Source organism: Chlorocebus sabaeus, chromosome 12, assembly GCF_047675955.1.
Source record: "Chlorocebus sabaeus isolate Y175 chromosome 12, mChlSab1.0.hap1, whole genome shotgun sequence".
NCBI lineage: Eukaryota > Metazoa > Chordata > Mammalia > Primates > Cercopithecidae > Chlorocebus > Chlorocebus sabaeus.
Genome location: NC_132915.1, coordinates 81393427 through 81413477, shown reverse-complemented (window position 1 = coordinate 81413477; position 20051 = coordinate 81393427). Strand labels below are relative to the sequence as shown.

Here is a 20051-nt window from a genome sequence, read left to right as displayed (position 1 = left end):
CTGAGACATGGAGATAAGAAAATATGCAAAACAAAAACCGCTGAGTAAGTCTGTTGTGATGGGAATGGGGGTGCTGTGTGAAGTACTGGAAAAGGGGATCAGCTGTGTGGTTTGAGACTTGGCCTATGCTGCCTTTATGATTTGAGATCTTGGACAAATTACCTTACTTTTGCAAGTCTCAGTTTCTTCCTCATAAAATTGGAATGACAAGAATCACTCATAGTATTGTTAGAATTAATGTATGTGAAAATGTATGGTATAAACACTTAAGCTCTTATAAATTATTGTTATTTTTGGTGTGGGGTATAATAGCAATGATGATGTGGAGATAGGTTGGGACCAGTGTGTTGTAGGAATGCCAACAGAACTAGTTTGGACTTTGTTCTATAGACAGTAGAGAACCATCAAAGCTTTTAAGCAGGAGCATAACATGAGTAGGTCTGTTTTATAAGGGTAGCAGATGGCAGTGGTGTAACACTGATTGCAAGGATCCTGAGACCAAGAGCCGCAAGACTAATTAGGAGGGTATCACAGTGGCCAAGTAAAAAGAAACTTAGGGTCTGAGTTGGGACAGTGGAAGTGGATTTGGCAAGGAGTTAATATAATCTAAAATCCCTAAAGTAGGGAGAAATCGTTGGCGAATGAGATGAGGGTTATTAAAGAAGGAAGGAGTTAGAGATGAATCTAAATCTGACCTGAGACTAGAAGGTGGGGGAGTAAGGGAGAGTGCAGCCTCTAGACAGATTTAGGAAAGTGAAGAAAAGAGAGAACAGATTCCACAGATACGTAGTCTGTGTTCAGCAGAAAGATTATTTGTTGAATGAATGGGTTGGGTTATTGAGGCCCCATGTTGTTTAGGGAGACTGTTTTGAGTAGTGGCTAAAACCTCTGGAATTGGAATCAGAGACAGTTTTGAATCCTGATTCTGATACTTCTTGTGTTCTTGAACAAGGGACCTAACTTGTGGGCCTTGGTTTTCTCATCTGTAAAATGAGATAATAAAACTTACAAGATTTTTTTTTCTTTTCTTTCTTTTTTATTGAGATAGGGTCTCTCTCTGTCACCCAGACTGAAGTGCAGTGGTGTGATTTTGGCTCACTGCAGCCACAATTTCCCGGTCTCAATCCATCTTCCCACCTCAGCCTCCTGAGTAGCTGGGACTGCAGGTGGGCGCCACGACGCCTGGCTAATTTTTGTATTTTTTGTAGAGACAGGGTTTGGCCATGTTGCCCAGGCTGGTCTCGAACTCCTGTACCCAAGCAATCTGCCCTCCTTGGCCTCCCAGAGTGCTGGGATTACAGACGTGAGTTACCGTGCCTGGCCAGGATTGTTTTAAGAATGGGAAGAGATAGCACATCTTGGCACATGGATTACAGGTGTGTGGGAACCTTGGTTCTGAAGCTAGGGAGATAGTGTGGGAATGATTCCCATGGTAGAGCTGTGGGAATGGGCATATTCTTCACAGGCAGCTGACTGGGGGCCATGCATATACATATTTAAGAGTGAGAGGAAGATAATCAGAGAAAGGAGATGAAGAGTGCTAAGAGAGGACAGCAGTGGCCAGGGTTATGTCTGTCAGCCGTTTACGTTCTCATATGTAATGTGCTAAAAACATGTATACATGTTTAGTAACACTTCTTATAAAACTATTGTATAATTGAAACACATCTAACTTTAATGTAACGGTTTATATATTTATGATATATATACTCACATATACATATATGATAAAATATGTTGCATTGGTATTAGAGATTTTAAGTCTTCAGCGAATGATTAGCAGTGTATTTTTTGAAGTATTAGCATGTTCTCAGTAAATTTGGTTTGTGGACATATGCCTTATTCTTTTTCAAATTTGGTAGTCATTACAATTTTTTTTCCTCATACTGAATTTGCAAAGCAGGGCATCAAATATCTAACAAGAAATGAAAAGTGCTTTTTTTTTTTCTTAACATGGTAGCTATGCATATACGTCTGTTAATTGTATTTTTTTGGTTCTAAATAATAGATTCTTTATACAATTGCATTTGTACGAGTGGATGAACATACCATTGGTGATCCCGAGGATTTTTGTCAAGATTGGATAAACCATGTATCACATTGATTGTAGAGGTTAGTAGATTTAGTTCCTTAGGATGTGTGCATTTTTTTTTCTTTTTTTTTTTGTAGGAGCATTTAAAAATGCATAGGTTATCAGGTAGCAATTTGCCCCCAAGATCATCATGTTTTTGTTTTTGTTTTTTTCCTTTTCTAGCTATCCTGAGATAATTGGTTAAGTTCATGTTAATTTACAAATGCCTGAAATCTCTCTTTTCTGTGATGCTAAACGTAAAAAAAAATTTGCAAAAAGAAGAAAAAGATAAAACCTGAAGTCTTTTTTTTTTTTTTTTGAAACAGTCTCACTCTGTTGTCCAGGCAGGAGTGCAGTGGGGCAATCATGGCTCACTGTAGCCTTGATCTCCCAAGGCTCAAGTGATCCTCCTGCCTCAGCCCCATCGAGTAGCTGGGACTACAGGCGCATGCCATCACGCCTGGCTAATTTTTATATTTTTAGTAGAGATGGGGTTTTACCATGAAGGCTGGTCTCGAACTCCTGGGCTTAAGCGATCCACCTACGTTGGCCTCCCTTGGAGATGTTATTTAGCACTGTGCACAAGGAAAAGACGATGGATGATCGTTTACAAATAACTTTGTGTGCCACAATCACAAAAAATCATTTTACATGCTCCAGGAATGCCATCATGGAGTTTTTTTTTTTTTTTTAATTTTTAATTTTTTTTTGAGACAGGGTCTCGCTGTGTCACCCAGGCTGGAGTACAGTGGCACAATCATGGCTAACTTCCACCTTGATCTCCTGGGCTCAGGCAGTCCTCCCACCTCAGCCTCTCTAATAGCTGGGACTACATTTTGTTTTATTTTTAATTTTTGACACAGGTCTCCCTTTGTTGCCCAGGCTAGAGTGCAGTGGTGCAATCATGGCTCACTGCAGCTTGACCTTCTGGGCTCGAGTGGATCCTCCCACCTCAGCCTCCCAAGTAACTGGGATCATAGTTGTGTGCCACCATGACTGGCTACTTTTTTTTTTTTTTTTTTTTTGATAGAGACAGAGTCTCTGTGTGTTACCTAGGCTGGTCTGGAACTCATGAGCTCACGCTGTACTCCTACCTGGGCCTCCCAAAATGTTGTGATTTTAGGCGTGAGCCACCGTGCCCAGCCAGTTGTTCTGTTTGTGAAAAGAGGTATGAAGGAGGCATCATGGTAATTGGATGTTCCTAATTCTGCCATTTTGTCATGCATTGTGATTTTGAGAAAAGCCATTTAATTTTACTTCATTCTAAGGCAGAATGAGAGTATGGTGTCCTTTTCACTCTTGGATGATATTGGATGGTCTTTTGATTGAAACGCTGTAAATTCAGATTGTAATTCTCTGATATCATGGACTGAATATCCAGTGAGTTCCTGGGATTTTGTAGCTTCAATTCAAAAGTGCTTTTTGTTGCTATCTTCTAATTTAACTGTTGGACCCCTTCTCCCTACCCTCCTATACATTCTACTGTATTTTGGTATATATATTGCTGCTGCTGCTATGAAATGTCTTCTTTAGGTGAAATTTTGAGGGATGGGATAATTTTGAAACCAGAATTCAACTTTAAAATAAATTTTGGCCTGTTTTTGCTATTTTCACATATCTTTATTTCTTGGGCGTTTAGAGAAATGACAAATTGGGAGATTGGAAGAATTGTTTAGAAGAGCAGTGAGGACATTGTTTATTCCCTCCTAGATTCTTTAGGTCCTAGAACTTTTGGGCTTGTGATTGATATGTTAATGTCATTATGACATACTGAAGGCAAAAGTGAAACTACAACTACTAGGATTTAACTAGGGTTTTAAAAAAAGAACATTCTAGGGTTTATACACCCAGATGAGCATTGTTCTTCTAAGTAACTGCTTTGGGTGGATCTTAACTATCGTACATTTGACTTTTATGCAGTCTGAACTCTTGCATAGTATATATTATTTCTTCTAAGCTAGCTTTCACAAGCTGAAGTAATCTTTCCTGCTTGTCACCTCCTAAAACCGATTTCTCACTGAGTATCTCTGCCAGCCGCTGTCTCTGGGGGAAAGGGCCTTGGAAGGTAGGAGTGTTTGTGGACCTCAGTGTCAGGAGTCTGCCACTTACTCATTAAATCTAGGGCTTCTGTCTTGTCACCTGGCCCAATCTTGCCAAGCTACTCCTATGATTTCCTCCCCTTCCTCTGTGTGTGTGTGTGTGTGTGGTGGGAGGAGAGGACATGATGGGGTTGTGGGGAAGGGAGTGTGGGGTGGTAAGCAGTATGAGCAGGGAGTGATAGCCTTGTTATGGGCTATGCTGGTTTGGCAGAGAGTTTGAAGTAGCCTGGAATCATATGCAAAAGGCCGGGCACAGTGGCTCACGCCTGAAATCCCAGCACTTTGGGAGGCCGAGGTGGGCGGATCATGAGGTCAGGAGTTTGAGACCATCCTGGGTAACACAGTGAAACCCCATCTCTGCTAAAAATACAAAAAATTAGCTGAGTGTGGTGGCACGTGCCTATAGTACCCTCTACTCAGGAGACTGAGGCAGGAGAATCGCTTGAACCTGGGACGCGGAGGTTGTGGTGAGCAGAGATTGTGCCACTGTACTCCAGCCTGGGTGACAGAGCGAGACTTAATCTCAAAAAAAAAAGAAGGCCAGGGAAAGAAAGAAAGACTCTAGCCTGACCTGTAGTGGATCCAGATGCAGGGGTTTCCAGATTAGGGTATCTGCCTGGGCCCTGTGGGGACAGACTGGTGGACTAGGGAACAGAAAGATAATCTGTCTGATTGCCTTAATTCTGTGGGGCAGGGTTACTAGCAAAGGACTCCATCAGCAGAGACGTCCTGCTCAGGACTTGGTTGCCTGTGAAGGTACTCATTGCCACCCCTTGGGCCTTGGCTGGAGAGAGGCAGCTCCTGCAGAAACCATGATGGATTGTCTCTTTCTGATAATGGATCTTCTCCCCATTCCCAGCTTATATTTATGTTTAGTGTTAGACTGCCTGACATTCTCCTTTTAAGTACATTTGCATCTGTTGAGTTCTGTAAAAAAGGCTGGGGGGTAGGGGTAACTCTTTAAAAACAGGAGTAGAGATCAAATTTCTGGATATTCTTTTTTTTTGAGATGGAGTCTTTTTTATTTTTTATTTTTTTCAGCGGAGTCTCACTCTGTCGCTCAGGCTGGAGTGCAGTGGCGCGATCTCGGCTCACTGCAAGCTCTACCTCCCAGGTTCACGCCATTCTCCTGCGTCAGCCTCTCGAGTAGCTGGGACTACAGGCACCTACCACCATGCCTGGCTAATTTTTGTATTTTTAGTAGAGATGGGGTTTCGCTGTGTTAACCAGGATGGTCTCAATCTCCTGACCTCGTGATCCTCCCACCTTGGCCTCCCAAAGTGCTGGGATTACAGGTGTGAGCCACCACTCCTGGTGGGACAGAGTCTTGTACTGTCGCCTGGGCTAGAGTGCAGTGGCTCGATTTCGGCTCACTGCTCCGCCTCCCAGGTTCAAATGATTCTCCTGCCTCAGCCTCCCGAGTAGCTGGGATTACAGGTGCCCACCACCACGCCCAGCTAATTTTTTGTATTTTTAGTAGAGATGGGGTTTCACCATGTTGGCCAGGCTGAACTCAAACTCCTGACCTCGTGATTCACCTGCCTTGGCCTCCAAAGTGCAGGGATTACAGGTGTGAGCCACTGCACCGGGCTGCTTTGTTCTTTTGGAGACAGAGTCTTGCTCTGTTGCCCAGGCTGGAATGCAGTGGCACAGTCTTGTCTTACTGTAACCTCCGCCTCCTGGGTTCAAGTGATTCTCCTGCCTCAGGCTCTCAAATAGCTGGGATTACAGGGGCCTGCAGCCATGCCCAGCTAATTAATTCTTAAAGAAGCATCCTGCTGGCCTCATTTGGGTTTTGCCAAGTATGAGAGTGGCTTTTGGGGAATTGAGATGGTATTTCAAATAGAGGAAGTCGACTTTAACTTCCAGTTAGTATCTGGTTAGATTTGCAATTCACAGGATTGATCTACCAGAAAATATTAGTATTATACACAAAATCTAGATGCCAGCTAGGGCTTCTTTTCACATAGTTTTAGCCTCAAACTCCTAGTTGTACTGATTGTTAGAGTCCATTCTCTTCCCTGCCTTCCAGCCTGATGTATCCAATTTTTGTGAATTCCTTATAGTTTAGTTTCTTACTCTTTTCTTAGTTTCTGGGCTCCCATTTCTGAAAATGTTTCAGCTTGGACATGAAACACACACACACACACATAGACACATTCTCTCTCTCTCTCTCTCTCTGTCTTTCTCTTTCTCTCACACTCACTCTCTTTTCCCAGAATTGGTATGTCCTAGAAAAAGGCCTTGTCTTAAGAGCGCTTGATTTTCTGCTCTTTTACTGGTTCTCCCCTTCCTTTTCATCTTTTTCTTTTTTTTTTTTTTTTTTTTTTTGAGACGGAGTCTTGCTCTGTCGCCCGAGCTGGAGTGCAGTGGCCGGATCTCAGCTCACTGCAAGCCCCGCCTCCCGGGTTTACGCCATTCTCCTGCCTCAGCCTCCCGAGTAGCTGGGACTACAGGCACCAGCCACCTCGCCCGGCTAGCTTTTTTGTATTTTTTAGTAGAGACGGGGTTTCACCATGTTAGCCAGGATGGTCTCGAACTCCTGACCTCGTGATCCGCCCGTCTTGGCCTCCCAAAGTGCTGGGATTACAGGCTTGAGCCACCGCGCCCGGCCCCTTTTCATCTTTCTCTGTTCTCTTCTTTTCCTTCTCTCTGCAGTAACTGCTGCACCTCTGCTGGTTTGGAGGCATGTTGTATATAGTTGTCTAGTAAGATTTAGTATCTTCACTTGCTTTCTCGCTTAAACCGTGTCATAACTTAGCATGCTAGAAGGAGCATTGGACTGTCTAGGATTTGAATCAGCCCTGCCACTTAGTAGGTTTGTAATCTTGGTCAACAGAATGTTTTCAAGGCTCTGTTTTCTCAACTGTAAATTGGAGCTATTACTACTTGCTTTACTAGAAGTTCTTTACAGGCAGGTACTGTGTTCCAGTGTGTGCTTGGAGGGTAGAGGCCTCTGGGTTCAGCTTATTTGTTTTGTTTTTTGTTTTTTGAGACTGAGTCTTATTCTGATGCCCAGGCTGGAGAGCAGTGGCGCGATCTCGGATCACTGCAACCTCTGCCTCCTGGGTTCAAGCAATTCTCCTGTCTTATCCTCCCTAGTAGCTGGGACTACAGTCACATGCCGCCACGCCTGGGTAATTTTTATATTTTTAGTAGAGATGAGATGGAATTTCACCATATTGGTCAGGCTCATCTCGAACTCCTGACCTCAGGTCCTCGGCCTCCCAAAGTGCTGGGATTACAGGCATGAGCCACTGCACCTGACCTGGATTCAGCTTCTGTATCTGTGTATCATTCACACGGTGACCTCTGGCAGGTCAGTTAGGTTGTGAGTCTATAAATGCATCTATAAGTGAGCCTCACAATTTTCTGAGGCTCAGAAGGCCATGTGAAACTGCTTTGTGACCATGATATATTTTATGTACTTATATATGTGAATCAGAAGAAAGTAAGTACCATTAGAAAGAATATTATAGTGTAGTATATTTCTTTAGTAACTTGATAGATCTTTTAAAAAATACCGTGTAGTGTTAGCAGTGGTCTAGATATTTTTAGCTTTCTCTTCAATCTCAGCTTCTACTTAAGACTTCTAACCTGATTTGTATTTTAAAATTTACTTTCATGTTCAGAAAAAAAAAAAATATTCTTTGTAGAAAATTTAAGCAACCTTAAAAAACCTGAAACCTGTCACTCAGAAATAACTACTCATTCTAATTCACACAAGTAATTCATGCTCATAAAGTTAGTAATGACACATAATTAAACAAACCAGAAAGAATCCTCTGAAATTCAACCAAACCAGGGATAACATTACCTTAAATAGAATCCTTTCCCTATTCCTTTTGATGGTATACTTTTCTTGCATAATTTTTAAAGAATGTTTTGATGTTCAGGTTGTCCTGAAAGGAAACTGATTTATTGCCTTTTCTTTTTTTTTCCCCCTCTTCTCTCTTCTCCTCTTTTCTCTCTTCTCCTCTTCTCTTCTTTTTTCTCTTCTCTTTTTTTCTTTTTTAACATGCTTTTTCCATTAATAATGATGTGAGGGAAAAATAAGTAATTGTAGGTTTATTGCCTTTTCTGGTCCTGTGAGAAAATAGCTTTTCCTCCCTAATTTAGAAGTTAAAGTTGTATTTTTGAGAGAGATCTGAAAAATGTGCGATTTGTGTGGACAGTTTTATTTCTCAGGAATGATTTAATGTTTTCAGAAATGTCAGTAGCTAAAAGTAGGCAACACTGAAGTCCTTAAAACTTTACTGGTCGTTTTCTTTTTATGTGGGTAAGAGGAGGGAGAGTTCCTTCTTCATCTTTAGATAGAGAAACTAAAGACAGGTGAATAATATAAATTTGAATTATTTAAAGGAAAATAAATGAGCTGGGTGTGGTGGCTTATGCCTGTAATCCCAGCACTTTGGGAGGCTGAAGTGGGAGGATTGCTTGGGCAACATAGGATGACCTCATCTCTACAAAAAATAAAACAATTAGATGAGTGCAGTGGCATATGTTTATGATTCTAGCTACTTCCAGAGGCTGAGGTGGGAGAATGGCTTGAGACTGCAGTGAGCTGTAACTGCACCACTGCACCCCAGCTTGGGCAACAGCAGAACCTTGTCTCCAAAACAAAAACACATGTGTGTATTTATACATAATTTATATTTTTAGTAGATTTTTTTCCTCCTACATGAATGTCACACTTAACATGAGCTAAACTGGATTTTTGTTTTGTTTTGGAATTTTGAGATTCTCAGGGTTTTGATACTTTTGAGATCAAATGTTCTTTTTGTTCTTTCTTTCTTTTTTTTTATTTTTTGAGAAGGAGTCTTGCTCTGTCATCCAGGCTGGAGTGCAATGGTGCAATCTTGGCTCACTGCAACCTCTACCTCCCGGGTTCAAGCGATTCTCCTGCCTCAGCTTCCTGAATAGCTGGGATTACAGATGCACACCATCACGCCCAGCTAATTTTTGTATTTTTAGTAGAGACGGGGTTTCATCATGTTGGCCAGGCTGGTCTCGAACTCCTGACCTTGTGATCACTTACCTCGGCCTCCCAAAATGCTGGGATTACAGGTGTGAGCCACCGTGCCCTGCCTCTTTTTGTTCTTTCATATGCTTTAAGGTTCCTTTCAAGCTTTAAAGTTCTGTGATTAAGAAATTTTTTTTCGTCTTTAAAACATGGATTTTTGAAAAATATATACTTTTTTTCTTTTCTTTTTCTTTTTGGTACAGGATCTTGCTCTGTTACCTGGGCTGGAGCGCAGAGGCATGATCTAGCTCACTGCAGCCTCAACCTCCTGAGCTGAAGTGATTTTCCCACCTCAGCGCCCTGCGTAGCTGGGACTACAGGCACGCACCACCACGCCTGGCTCATTTTTCAATTTTTTGTAGACACAGGGTCTTGCTGTGTTGCCTAGGCTGGTCTCAAACTCCTGGGCTCCAGTGATTCTTCTGCCTTAGCTTCCCAGAGTGCTGGGATTACAGGAGTGAGCCACTGCATATGCTGGCCTGTATGCTGTTTTTTTTCTAATAAAAAAATGTATTTTCACTGAAAAATATTTGAAAAGTATTAAGAAGAACAATTACTGATGTATTTTATTTCCCTTTTTATATAATTATAAAATAAAATTATCATGGAATATATATATCCTTTTAAAAATAATGAATTATTTCAACCATGAAGGAAAGTATGGAGAGTAATGTTGAGATGGAGTTTTTTTGCTCTTGTCGCCCAGGCTGGAGTGCAATGGCGCGATCTGGACTCACTGCAATCTCCTTCTCCCGGGTTCCAGCGATTTTCCTGCCTCAACCTCCCGAGTAGCTGGGATTACAGGTGCCCGCCACCATGCCTGGCTAATTTTTGTATTTTAAGTAGAGATGGGGTTTCACCATGTTGGCCAACCTGGTCTCAAACTCCTGACCTCAGGTGATCCACCCACCTCGGCCTCCCAAAGTGCTGGGATTACAGGTGTGAGCCACCGTGCCCAGCCTTGGAGAGTAACCTTATTAACATTTATGTATGTCTGACTCATCTTTGTCAAATTTTTACATTTTTTGCTATTAGCTTCAGGTCTTATATTTTATTTTAATTAATTAATTAGTTTATTTTGAGATGGAGTTTTGCTCTTGTTGCCCAGTCTGGAGTGCAATGGGGCGATTTTGGCTCACTGCAACCTCCACCTCCCGGGTTTAAGCTATTCTCCTGCCTCAGCCTCCTTGTATTTTTAGTAGAGATGGGGTTTCTCCATTTTGGTCAGGCTGGTCTCAAACTCCTGACCTCAGGTGATCCACTCGCCTCGGCTTTCCAAAGTTTTGAGAATACAAGCATGAGCCACTGTGCCCGGCCTTATTTTTTTAAATAAATAAACATTGCAGATGTAATTCAAACACCCTGTGTTACTCCTTATCATATCATTTTTCTTTTCTTCCCTTTTTCCTCTCTTTCCTCTTCCCCTCCTTCCCTCTCCATTCTCATTCAGAGATGGTCATTGCTGTGATGTATATATCATACTCTATATGTATTGCATTTTAAAACTTTCCATAAATGGGACTAAACTGTACATATCCTTCTGCAACTTATTTTGTTTGATATTAGATTTTTCAGATATGGTCTTGTTGGCTCATGTGACATATAATTCTTGTTTATTTATTTCAATTGTTGTGTGACTCTGCATAATTTATTCCTTCTCCTGTTGACCGATATTTAGATTGTTTATATATTTTTGCTTTTACTAATCCTGGGCTGTGAACACTTTAACACATGTGTCCTTGTGCTTGTCTCTTCCTGGGAGAGTTCCTTTTTTTTTTGTTTCCTTTTGAGACAGGATCTTGCTCAGTTCTCAGTTGCCCAGGCTGGAGTGCAGGGACGTGATCACGACTCATTGCAGGCTTGACAGATTCTCCCACCTCAGCCTCCCGAGTGCTGAGTAGCTGGGACTACAGGTGCATACCACCATGCCTGGCTAATTTTTATTTTTTTATTTTTTATTTTTGTAGAGATGGAGTTTTGCCATGTTGCCCTGGCTGGTCTTGAACTCCTGAGCTCAAGCCATCTGATTACCTCAGCCTCCTAAAGTGCTGGGATTAAAGGCATGAGCCACCACACTCAGCCCCTGGGAGAGTTTTTTTCTAAGACAGTGTTACATAAAGTGTTGTCTGAGCACTGGGGAATTATTTCTGGCAAATAAGGAACTTGCCTCAAAATGTAAATCAACTATCACTGTTAATTTATTTAATACTTCTTATTCTAGCAGCACTTTTTCAATAAAAGGTGTTCCTTATCTCTTTGCTGACTGGTGATAAACAGTTTGTAGATGGGCTTCTTGAATGGCAGAATTACTAGGTGGAAGGATATGTTCCTCTTCAACTTTGCTAGGGATGTCTTTACTGCAGAATTGCTCTTCAGAGGTTGTATTGATATGTAACCCATCAGTAGTGAACCAGAGTTCTTGGTTTGTTTACCATCTTTGCCAACATTTGGTACTGTTAGATATGGATCTTTTTTTCCTGATGTGTAGTCCATTTTTTTCTTCTCTGATTCTTAATGGCATTTTTGTCAATCTCAAGTTTCCATGTATTCCCAGTTCTCTTTCTGTGTTCTCTGTTTTAATCTATTGATTTGTCTATGTGCTGACAGTTGTATTTGCCACACTGAATCTTAATTGTCATAGCTTTATAAGTCTTGAAATCTGATTGAGCCACTCCTACCTCACTTTTATGGAAGATAGACAGTTATTCTTGGCTCTTTGCTATTACATATTCTGTTCCATTCATATTCGATAGGAATTTTATAATTTTTTTTCAGCTTTCACAAAGCACTGTTTTCTGTAGAGAGTGTTTGACTGTGCTTCCATCTTTGCAATATTGAGTTTATTTGTGAGCATTAGTGCTGTTTACCAGATATTTCTAGTTCTCTCTTTTGGGCACAAAATATAATTTAGTGCTGGGACAGAGTGAGGGACATGCGATTAGTTTCACCACAGAACGGTTGAATTGAGCCAGAAGGATTGAGGATATGGCACTAACTGGCAGTGTTTGAGATAGTGTTGCCTCTATCAACCGACTCCAGTGAGCAAAGTCATCCTCCTGATCTATGATTGAGGCATAGTCCAGGTGAGAAACTAATGTTGGCTGTTTTTAAGCCATGGAGACTTGGGGGTTATTATCACTAACCTACCCTAACATAGAGATCCATGAATGTAGTTGGGCGTGGTGGCTCATGCCTGTAATCCCAGCACTTTGGGAGGCTGAGGTGGGTGGATCACCTGAGGTCGGGACTTGGAGACCAGTCTGACCAACATGGTGAAACTGCATCTCTACAAAAAATACAAAATTAGCCAGGTGTGGTGGCACATGCCTGTAATCCCAGCTATTTGGGAGGCTGAGGCAGGAGAATCGCTTGAACCTAGGAGGCAGAGGTTGCAGTGAGCCGAGATCGCACCACTGCACTCCAGCTTGGGTGACAGAGTGAAACTCCGTCTCAAAAGAAGGAAAAAACAAAACAAAACAAAAAACAAAAAAAAAGTCCATGAATGTTATGCTTTTGCATTAATTTAGATCTTATGAATTATAGTTAGGATTATAATTTTCTGTGTAAAGGACTATGACATGTTTCATTAGATTTATTTCCAAATAACTTGTAGTTTTTATTGCCATTGTTAATTATACGTTTTTAAAAGCTACATTGTCTGATACTTTGTTCTCATTTATCTCAGTTGACTTCTGTACTCTAATCTTGTATGCAACATGATTAACTTTCTTAGTTTACATACCCTATCCCATAAATATCATGTAATCTGTGAATAATGACAGTTTTTAGTATCTCCTACTTCCATATTGCATTTTCTAGTGGTTTCAGTTCTATTTGCTTAGAAGTGATGATAGTGCACATCTTGTTTCTGATTTTGTACGAGATATATTTGCTGTAGATTTTACATAGATGCTTTTTGTCAGATTATGAAAGTTTTTTCAGTGATGGGTATTTCCAGCTCCACATTTATAAACTATTCTTTGGGACAGATTCTGCTAATCATATTTTTCAGACTCCCTTACCATCTAGCTTCTTGTTTTAAGATATCTTTTCCTATCTCGAGGTAATGAGAATATTCTTTATTTCTCTAGAAACTTTATTGTTTTACCTTTGACATTTAGATTTATGATCCATCTGGAATTGATTTTCTTTTATGTATAATGATATGGCTTGGCTCTGTGTCCCCTTCCAAATCTCATCTTGTAGCTCCCGTAATTCCCATGTGCTGTGGGAGGAATGCAGTGGGAGATGATTGAATCATGGGGGTGAGTCTCTCCCGTGTTGTTCTGGTGGTAGTGAATGGGTCTTAGGAGGTCTGATGGTTTTAAAAACAGGAGTTTGCCTGTACAAGCTGTCTCTTTGCCTGCTGCCATCCATGTTAAGATGTGACTTGCTCCTCCTTGCCTTCTGCCATGATTGAAAGGCTTCCCTAGCTACATGGAACTGTAGTTCTCCATTAAACCTCTTTCCTTTGTAAATTCCCTAGTGTTGGATATATCTTTATCAGCATCATGAAAATGGACTAATAGATATGGTGTGAGGTAGGGATTAAATATTGTTCTCCCATATTGTAATATGGTTGATCTAACACCATTTTTTGAAAAGACCATCATTTACTTACTTCATTGCAGTGACACCTCTGTTGTAAACCAGGTAAGTATATACATATTTGTCTTTTATGCATTTTCTGTTTTGTTCAAGTGGTCTACTTATTTTTTGTTAGCATAGTACACTTTTAATTACTGTAATTTTTATTTTATGTGTTTATTTTTTTGAGACAAGGTCTTGCTCTGTTGCCCAGGCTGGAGTGCAGTGGCATGATCGTGGCTCACTGCAACCTCTACCTCCTGGGCTCAAGCAGTTCTCCCACCTAAGCCTCTCAAGTAGCAGGGACTACAGGTGCACGCCACCATGCCCAGCTAAAATTTTTTTTTTTTGGTAGGGATGAGGTTTCACCATGTTGCCCAGACTGGTCTCAAACTCCTGAGCTCAAGCGATCAGCCTGCCTTGCCCTCCCAAAGTGCTGGAATTACAGGGCTGAGCCACTGTGCCCAGCCTACTGTAGTTAGCCTTGAAATCTGACCAAAGACCTCTAGCTGTTTTTTCTCTTCATGATAGTTTTGGCAAATCTTAGTCCTTTGCATTTCTTTAAATTATAGAAAGAATCAACTCTTTTTTTTTTCTTCTAGTGGTGTGCACACTTTTAAAAATTATTCATCCGCTCATTCATTGATTGATTGAGATAGTTACTATCTTCTTATGTTGCCCAGGCTGGCCTGGAACCACTATAGGCTTGAGCCACTGTGTCTGACTCTAGGATCAGCTTTAGTGTTACCCAAAATACCTGATGGATTGTGCTTGGATTGTATTGTCTATAGATGAATTTGGGGAGAATTGACATCTTATTAATATTTTCTAATCTGTGAATATGGTGTATCCTTTAAGTTTTCCTTAATTTCTCATAGTGGTGTATTTTAGTTTTCTGTGTAGACGTCTTACATATTTTTCCCTAGATTAATTCCCAGCTATTTGATGTGTTTTGATGTCATTGTCATAGGTGTTTTCAAATTTTGTTTTCTAATGGTTTATTACTATTATATAGGAAACCAATTTATTTGTGTGTTTTGTTATTCTATTAATTTTTCCATAGATTGCTTTGGATTTTTTGTGTACCAGTCATTATCTTTAAATAATGAAAACGTTATTTTTTCCTTTCTAATCTTAATGCATTTTATTTTTCTTTGTCTTATTGCTCTGAATAAAACTTGCAGTACAAATTTGAATAGAATTGGTAATAGTGAACATCTTTGCCTTGTTCCTGAACTCAGAGGAAAAGTGTTCGATATTTTACCTTTAGATATAGTGTTTGCTGTAAATAAAAATCTCTTATCAGATTAAGGAAGTTCTCTTTTCTTCCTTGTCTATTCAACATGAATAGTTTGTTCCCATCTGTTTAGCATGAACAGATGTCGAATTTGATCAAATGCCTTTTCTGTATATATTGATCATATGATTGTTATTCTCTATTGTGTTAATGTGGCAGATTACACTGATTTTAAATGTTAAACCAACTTTGCATCTTTGGAATAAATCCAATTTTGGTATGATGTATTATCCTTTTTATGTGTCACTGGATTTGACTTATATATTTTTTACTTATGTATTATGATTTAAATATTATTTTATTATCTCATTTGCCTCTATATTCATGAGAAATATCTTTTATTTGCTTTTATCTTTCTTTCTGGGGATACCCGTGTTTGGTATCAAGGTTATTCTGGCCTCTTAACATCAGGGATGTGTTCTCCTGCCATCCCCTTACCCCACCTTTTTCTCTTCTCTGGAAGAAGTTATGAAGGAGAATTTGCCAGTGAATTCATACGGTCCTGGCACTTTTTTTGTGTAGGGAGGTTTTAAATAAAACAGTCCATATTTGTGGTAATTTAAAATGAACCAGTTTTTTAAAGCAGAATTTATAATTGCAAGTTGTGTCATTGTGGTCTGTCTTTAGAAGTAATTAAAAAAACCCTTAAAATCATGTAATTATGACTTTGTACTAAGTTATGCCTCCGTATGATGAGCTCTTGTGTCTCTGAGGTATTGTCACGTGGGATTTTTAGCTTTCTGGCCTGGCTTAGTTTTCCTTTGGTGGTAGTACGTGGGGTTATTAACATACCTAGCATAGGATTCCTACTGTAGGTGGGATTCTACTAATAATTCATGTTTTGCTCCCAACTGATGGAATATGTGTTCTCAAATATTTAGTAGACTCCTGATTTATTAAAATACTTATTTTTATAGTAGTAGTCAGCTTTATTTAAAAAGGAGGTAAAGTTAGCCAGATATGATGGCTCATACCTATAATTCCAGCACTTTGGGAGTTTGAGGCAGGAGGATTGCTTGAGGCCAGGAGTTCACAAGCAGCCTGGGCAACATAGACCTCATTTCTACAAAAAATACAAAAAAGAAAAAGAAAATTTCTTCTTGCCACTGAGCTTAAGGGGGGGAAAAAAAAAGAAAAAGGTAACATTAAAGGAATAATGTATTCTGAGAGATAATACTTATATATAATGTTTATATAACATATAGAAAATATTTTATATCATATCTAATTACTCTGCCAAACCTAATCGGTTAAGGGCATAGCCCTCCACTAGACTGAATCGACTTCATACGCCACCTACAAGTTCCTGTGATCCCAGAGCCACCCTCACTTTTGACCTGTTGGATACCGATTTAGGGGTCTCCATGGACCCCCCTCAGGTTTAATCATTAGCTAGAATGAGTCAGAACTCAGGAAAGCCCTGTATTTATGGTTATAGTTTTATAGAAAAGGATACAAGTTAAAACCAGCCAAAGGGAGAGACATGTAGGGCAAGGCCTGAGAGGGTTCCAGATGCAAAGTTTCTGTTGTGTCAGGGTACTTTCCTGGCACAGCAATGTGTGATAATACACACAATGCACTGCTGATCACAGAAGCTCACCAGCTGGCCTGAACTTTGGTGTCCAGGGTTTTATTGACCAGGCATGATTGATTGATTGAATCATTGCCCATGTGACTCAATTCCTAACACCCCTCCCCCTCCAACCCTTCTCCTTGCCCAACTCCCCTAATCACCTGGCTGAAACCTGCAAGATGGTTAGTCTTTCTAGTGTAATCAACCCCCATCCTAAGTTCTCTCTTAGCATGAACAGTCTAGGGGCCCACTATGAGTTACTTCCTCAGCATAAGTTATCAGATGTGATTAGAGGGTCCTGCTATGAATAACAAAGGCACTTCAGTTACTGGGGAAATCCCAAGGGTATAGCGTTTACCTCTCAGGAACATGGACAGAGGCCACCAAAATTCTTTATTACACAAGAATATAAAAGCTGCACATATAATATGATAGTCATTATAACATTATATAATGTTTCACAGCATTCTTGTGAAGCAATCTTATGCTATTCCTAATAGACAAGTTCGTTAATAACCTTAGAGAGGTTTAGTTTACTAACTAAAACCAGTAATGTATCTGACATGAAAATATAGGTCCATTGGCTCCTTTATATCATAGACTCTTGGAGAGAATCATTAATTGGGCTTTCACAAGTCTATGTTAATAATAATTGTATAGTTTATAAATAATTGCCCATTTGGAATTGTCCCCATAATATATGCAAAGGAGAAATTTTATACTTTTTTTAATGTGTGTTTCTCATGTGTGTATATATATGCACACAAAATCTAGATACTTCTTTTAGCAGAAATTCTCCTTAGTTGGTTGATATGAAATAAAGGATATTTTCCTAAATCATATTAGTAACTGAAGATTTGGAAAACTGTCTGTATATGTTTGTATTTTTTCAGTGATTAGACACTGATGTAAATGCTATCGGGGTAGGGGGAAGATAGGAGATTTATTTTTGATTTGTTTGATTGTGTGGATTAATGCTGCTGTAAATTTATATTCACTAACCTCAATTGGGTCCTTTATACTTTCTTCACATTTGTAGTTCATTTTACCAAATTTTTCCTCTCACTCTGTGGCAAGCCTTTTCCTACCATTGTCACACTGCTGACTTGCCCTCTGCTCTCCAAATCTCAGAAGAAGACTTTGCCTTCTTTTTTACAGAAATAATAGAAACCATCAGAAGGGAATTCTTTCAGGCCCTTCCATAAAATTTGTAACATTGATTTTATCAACACCAGTCTTCCTGTTTCCCTCCTATTATAATGGCAGAGATGGCCTTCCTGTCCTATCTAAGGTAATTTCTCAGACCTTGTGCTGAATCCTAATCTCTCCCATATTCTCAGGGTCACAGTCTGATAATTTTTTCCCTCTTCAATTTCTCTTTCTCTAGTGGCTTTTTCCTGTTGCTATTTAAATGTGCTCAGAGCTCTTACTTGATTGAAATAAAAATAACTGTTCCCCTCCCCTTTTCATAACTAAAAGTTTCTAAAGAGTTGTCATTTACTGTATTCCTCACATCCTTTTTAATCTTCCACTGATTCCTGTAGCCTGCACAGTCTGCTTTTGTCTCTACCACTTCATTGAAACTACTTGAGCCAAGGTCAGGTGTGAACTCTATTGCTAAATGAACTGGATTCTTTTCAGTTCTTACCTTGCATGATCTTTTTGCATCATATGAAATGATTGACTGCTGTCTCCTAGGAAAATCTTTCCTAATTATTCTGACCCCATGTTTTCTTTCTGTTTTTGTGTGTTGCCTACCATTCCCTTTTTCAGACTTTCCTTCTTCTGCATTTAAATGCTGTTATTCGCAAACAGTCTGTCCCAGGCCTTCTGTTATTTTCTTTCTACATGCAGTTATCATGTACCTGTGAGGTAAGCCTGGACAACATCCGTGCCTCTTCCCTGTTCACTCTTTATACCCATGACCACCAAGCTCTGGCGCATGGTAGAGTTTCAGTAGATACTTGAATGAGTGACCTAGATAGGAGAATGAGTGCTTGACTGTGAAACTGGGAGGGTGCTGGGCCTTGAAGGAGGAGAGAATTTTGATGAGCAGGGAGGAGGAGGAGAAACGTTGAATTGCAGCTGGTCACATATGGAGTTAGCTTCTTATTCGTAGTAGTGAGTTCTCTCTAATGTTGTTTTCTGACCTTTGAATTTGTATGTTTTTCCATTTTTGTAAAAAATATCGCCTGAATGAGATATGTTCTAGTGAACCTTTGGATATTCTTTCAAATAAAACTTCCTGTATAAGGTATAGTATGTATAGTATGTGTACCCGATAGAAAAAGGGTCATTCTTGGAGACAGTTGTATGGTATAGGCAAGGATTTTTAGACTAAAGTTCAGAAGACTCCATTCTTATTCTTACTCTGTTGCTAATTACATCTGTGACCTTGGGCAAGTCCTTAAAACTCACTGTGCTTTTTTATGTTATATAATCTTTCAGTCTTCTTCAGTTCTGTTTTGAATCCAGTACAAATCTTTCTTTATGCAACCTTCCAAATAAATTTTCTTCTTGACTTGGGGGTAGTCACAAGATTGTTTATAGTAATTCATTAAACTGTGCATTTGTTTTGAATGATTTTCTGTATGTATTATTACACAGTTAAGAAGATTTTTAAAACCCACAAAAGACTTGTTTCCTACATCCCTCCATATAGCAAAAGAAAATTCCAGATGGATCAAAGAGTTGAATGTAGAAAGCAAAATCATAAGTGTACTTGGAAGAAAACATAGATGAATATACCTGCCAGGAGACTCCCAGTTTACCCCTAGCTTCAGTGATTGTCTAGTAGGACTTACAGGATTCAGCATATATTTGTACTCCCAGCTAAGATTTAGTATGGCAAGGCCACCAAAGGGAAAAGTCATGTGAGTGAAGTCTGGAGGAAACTAAGTGCAAGCTTCCAAGAATCTTCTGGTGGAGTCACACAGGACATGCTTGATTCCTCCAGAAGTGATTGTGACAGCACATGTGAAATGGTATCCACCAGAGATGGTCATCAGAGACTCGGTGCCTCAGGTTTTTATTTGGGGCTGGTCATGTTTGTACCTTCTTCCTAAAATGAACCAAAATTCCTCCCTGAAGGGAAGCTGGTGTATAAACAACATTATTTGTACAGACAGGCACAGTGAACCACTCTTAGCAGTTCTGGAAATGGTGGGAACCCTGCTGAAATCCAGGTTTCCAGATGTCAGCCACAGGCCAGCCTCAGCTAGAAAGCACGTCTTTCTTTCTTTTTTTTGAGACGCAGTCTCGCTCTGTCGCCCAGGCTGGAGTGCACTGGCGTGATGTCTGCTCACTGCAAACTTGCAGACTCCGCCTCCTGGGTTCATGCCATTCTCCTGCCTCAGCCTCCCAAGTAGCTGGGACTATAGGCACCCACCACCACGCCAGGC

The 20051-nt window shown here is 40.1% G+C and overlaps 1 protein-coding gene across 4 annotated transcripts in view; it reads left to right on the top strand.

Moving 5' to 3' along the window:
• Nucleotides 1-20051, top strand: part of ECPAS (Ecm29 proteasome adaptor and scaffold) — a 124579-nt gene that overhangs the window by 9234 nt on the left and 95294 nt on the right. For 2 of the 4 annotated variants that reach the window (XM_007968435.3, XM_037983525.2), the window contains exon 2: nt 2009-2112. The exons of the other annotated variants lie outside the window; for them this stretch is intronic. In XM_007968435.3, the coding sequence (XP_007966626.1) occupies nt 2091-2112 (22 nt within the window). In that variant the 5' untranslated portion in view covers nt 2009-2090. The remainder of the gene's footprint in view (nt 1-2008; nt 2113-20051) is intronic. 4 annotated transcript variants of the gene reach the window in all.